At 36.8% G+C, this 4,209-nt stretch overlaps 1 protein-coding gene across 1 annotated transcript; it reads left to right on the plus strand.

The window, feature by feature from the left end:
- Positions 1-325: 325 nt before the first annotated feature.
- Positions 326-3,704, plus strand: LOC107722809 (alpha-methylacyl-CoA racemase-like). Its single transcript, XM_016531286.1, has 5 exons — positions 326-400; positions 749-940; positions 1,483-1,545; positions 2,268-2,411; positions 3,520-3,704. The coding sequence occupies exons 1-5, from the start codon at positions 340-342 to the stop codon at positions 3,702-3,704; spliced, it is 645 nt and encodes a 214-aa protein (XP_016386772.1). The 5' UTR covers positions 326-339.
- The last annotated feature ends 505 nt before the right edge of the window (positions 3,705-4,209 follow it).

Here is a 4,209-nt window from a genome sequence, read left to right on the forward strand (position 1 = left end):
AGGTAAGAAGAATAAGGATGTGGGATATTTATTGGGATATGAATTTAATAGTGATAGAACAGGATATAGGATTTTATTTAATTTTTTATATAGCACAGGACTAGATAAAAGAATATAATATAAAAGATGTTCTGTTTCGGTTTGGAGTCTAAGGGGTTCAGTGTGGAGGACGGAGGAGCTGAACACGCAGCGCCAACCGATACCTGGACTCTTGATGGCTTCAGAGTTGAGACAGAACAACTAATATAATAAAAGAAAATCCTGATTGCATAATAGCACAGTAGGTGGCGATATGCGCCAAGATTGCAACTCGCCATAAAACCAAGAAGAAGAACAATCATGTGCGCCTACGTCATAAACTCGCGCCGGTCCGTTTGTTTCGAAGTGCAAAATTTAAAAGGTATGTAGTGTGTACTTTGTATCAAAGTCATGACTCCTAGTGTTTTATCTTGTGCTGTTTGCTCAGAGGTGTTTTGGACAGAAAACATAAATAAAGAACTGTTGTTATTTAGTGCTATAGTAGTTTAATAATAAGCTTGAAATGGACAGCTGGAGTGAACTGTGACCCAAATAACAACTATATCATTTGTTTGTGCATGGTGCTTTATTAATATTTTTTTTTTTTTTTTTTTTTTTTTTACCCTATATTGTGTAATTATATTGTAGGCTACATATATGTTTTAGTGTGTTTCCTCCACTCCTACACTGTATAATATTTTAAATTTTTCACGTGTTTAATTATGAACAGGTTCCATTATGGCTCTGGCAGGAGTGCGTGTAGTTGAGCTTGCAGGACTGGCCCCTGCACCCTTCTGCGGGATGATACTGGCGGACTTCGGTGCAAGAGTGATCCGGGTAGATCGGACAAAGGTGGCAATGACTGTAGATACTCAAGCAAGAGGCAAACGATCAGTGGCCTTGAATCTGAAGAATCCCAAAGGTGTGGCTGTTTTGAAAAGACTGTGTGTCCAGTCAGATGTGGTTCTGGAGCCCTATCGTAAAGGTCAGTGCCTTAATTAAAAGAAGCAAACATGACTCCACATTCACTTGATGGCTTCAGAGTTGAGACAGTACAACTAATATAATAAAAGAAAATCCTGATTGCATAATAGCACAGTAGGTGGCGATATGCGCCAAGATTGCAACTCGCCATAAAACCAAGAAGAAGAACAATCATGTGAGCCTACGTCATAAACTCGCGCCGGTCCGTTTGTTTCGAAGTGCAAAATTTAAAAGGTATGTAGTGTGTACTTTGTATCAAAGTCATGACTCCTAGTGTTTTATCTTGTGCTGTTTGCTCAGAGGTGTTTTGGACAGAAAACATAAATAAAGAACTGTTGTTATTTAGTGCTATAGTAGTTTAATAATAAGCTTGAAATGGACAGCTGGAGTGAACTGTGACCTAAATAACAACTGTCATTTGTTTGTGCTTGGTGTTTTTTAATATCTGATCAGTGGCCTTGAATCTGAAGAATCCCAAAGGTGTGGCTGTTTTGAAAAGACTGTGTGTCCAGTCAGATGTGGTTCTGGAGCCCTATCGTAAAGGTCAGTGCCTTAATTAAAAGAAGCAAACATGACTCCACATTCACATGGTTAAATCTCATAATGTTCTACACAGGAAGACCGAGCATTTGCCAGTTAATCCCATTTCTAGCTAGTTGGCAGGGTATATTTTATTGCTAGAATGCAGCATCTTCCTGACACAATTAATATACGTTTTTAATAACAGCGCCTGTGATGCCTTTACCATTTTTTTTTTTAAATATATAAAATATATGTTGTAATATAAATAAATACAATTCAAAAATAATATGTATTTGTTTTTTATTTTGTGTTTTGTCTAGTTCTAATAGTGAATAATGTTGCCTCTGCTAATCTTAATTATTATGGCAGTTCTGATAAACAGTAATTACAAAATAAACCAATGTTCTTCCATTTTAATGCAAGATTGTACAGCATATTGTTTCACAATTAGTTATTTTTGTTTGCAAATTAATTACTCTGTTTTTTAAACTATTAACCTCTGCCCATATTGTTTATTTTGTCTAAATAATTTCAGTTGCTTTAATGAAAGCATTGTTGATTAACATAAATAAATAAAAATGTTCTTGACTTAAATTGATGATTGCCATTTCTTTCCTGATTTTACATCCAAACAAGAATAATTAGCTACCTTTTAACCTCTGGTCTTCTAAATTCAAATTTATTTACCTTCACGGCTTTTTTCCTTTCATGCTTTGATATTATATCTCTCTGGTATAATTAAGGTGTTATGGAGAAGATGGGATTAGGTCCTGAAGATTTACTAAAAGAGAATCCGCGCCTGATTTATGCACGACTCACCGGCTACGGTCAGAGCGGATCCTACACCAAGGCTGCCGGGCATGATATCAACTACCTGGCCATGTCAGGTAAACACCAGAGTTAAACGGGTACAGAGAAGCCTGGCTAGTAAGCTTTCCCGGACTGCCTTTAGGCACAGTGGTTGTAAAGCTCAAAGTTCAAAATACCTTTGGTGGAAAACTTTTCTTGCACTTTTCATACAAGCAGAGTCAGTGTGTCCTCCACACTAAGACATGACCGCGAACTAGCCCTTCTCAGGTTGCAGACTGAAGCCATATGGAGCAGTGTGGGTCTGTGGTGCTATGAAAAGAATTTTAATGGAAATTATGCTGTGACAATGCAGTCATTATTATAGTAAAAGCTTAAGTATACTTTTATTATAAATAATATTAGGTTTTTTTTTTGTTTTTTTTTTTCATGAAACCATGAACTGATAAAATGTATACTTAAAATTCAATTTAAGTTGCTTTGGATAAAAGCAGCTGCCAACTGCATAAAATATTAAATTAAAGCCATATGTGCATTAATTCAAGATCATCCTGGCAGGTGCATTTCAGTGTTGCGTTCATGCAAAAAGACAATACCTGATTTTGAACCATTGATGTGTCAAATAACAGTTTTATTGACGTCAAGGAACATTGCCAGACTATAATTGTGAACTACCATACATTGCCATGGTACTATTAAGTTCTTTTCATTCAGGTGCTGTCAATGGTTTGTGAAGGTCGAGACTGACCCAACTAAATGGGAGCACAAAGACCATTTTATTGCATAGTGCACAAGTTTTATTGCTTTTTTTGAGCCCTTTGTTGTCTATTTGCTGTGACATTATGTGTGCTAACAGTACAATACACATTTGTAACCTTATCTGTAATGACATTGGTCTTCGGTAAGTCTATGTGTGTTAAATCTGAATTATTTAATGCTTTCACTTGTAATAATTGTTCTTTTATTTTTGTTCATTCGCTACACTTTTCTTAACACCACTGAACAGGCAATAATATTTAAACCAGTTTGGAAGCACAGAGGTTGTGCTTCAATGATCGCTTGTGATGCAAGTGGCTTAATTGGTGATATTTTTAACTGACCTTTTAACTGTGATTTAAAAATAACTGTTACAGTAATTATTCAGCTATTCTTCATTTATACAGTTCTCAACATGTCTGTCTGCAATAGGGTTACTTTCCATGCTGGGCCGTAGCTCAGAGAAACCCTACGCTCCACTGAATTTGGTGGCAGACTTTGCTGGAGGAGGTCTCATGTGCGCTTTTGGGATTGTGTTGGCTCTCCTGGAAAGGAGCAGGTCAGGACAAGGCCAGATCATTGATGCCAGCATGGTAAGATACAGCACTTTGTCTTAAAATGGGTTCCTGCTGACAAATTGTTATTAACTTCTCTTTGAAATACCAGTAGAACAATTTCCTGTTTCCTACTGACTCTTTTGAATGTGATTGTTTCCTGGGCCGGTTAGCTAAAGCTAAAGAGTTACTGGAAAAAAGAAGTACTTGTGCTGACTTGCTTTCATTCATACCATCAAAGTTATATCATACTGATGGTGTTGTGAATTGTTTCCCCCCCACAGTGCTAAAAAAAACCTTTTCCTCTACCTGTTTTGAGCAAGCACTGCACGGAATGAGGGAATTACAAGCCTTGTTTATCTCAATAAGATCGCCCCATGTTCTGACCAGCCAGTCAATAGTTTTCTGCAATCTGGATTTTCCAATAATTGCGTGGTTTTACCTTTCAAGTTGCTTATATTGGCACTATCTATTTTCATTACCACAGCTACGTGTGAGTACTGTTAGAATGGTTATTTTCCAAGTAAGGATGACCCAGTAAGTAAGGAATTAAGGACAAGTTGCCATT

The sequence above is a fragment of the Sinocyclocheilus rhinocerous genome, unplaced genomic scaffold (genome assembly GCF_001515625.1).
Source record: "Sinocyclocheilus rhinocerous isolate Xijiao unplaced genomic scaffold, SAMN03320098_v1.1 scaffold1055, whole genome shotgun sequence".
Lineage (NCBI taxonomy): Eukaryota > Metazoa > Chordata > Actinopteri > Cypriniformes > Cyprinidae > Sinocyclocheilus > Sinocyclocheilus rhinocerous.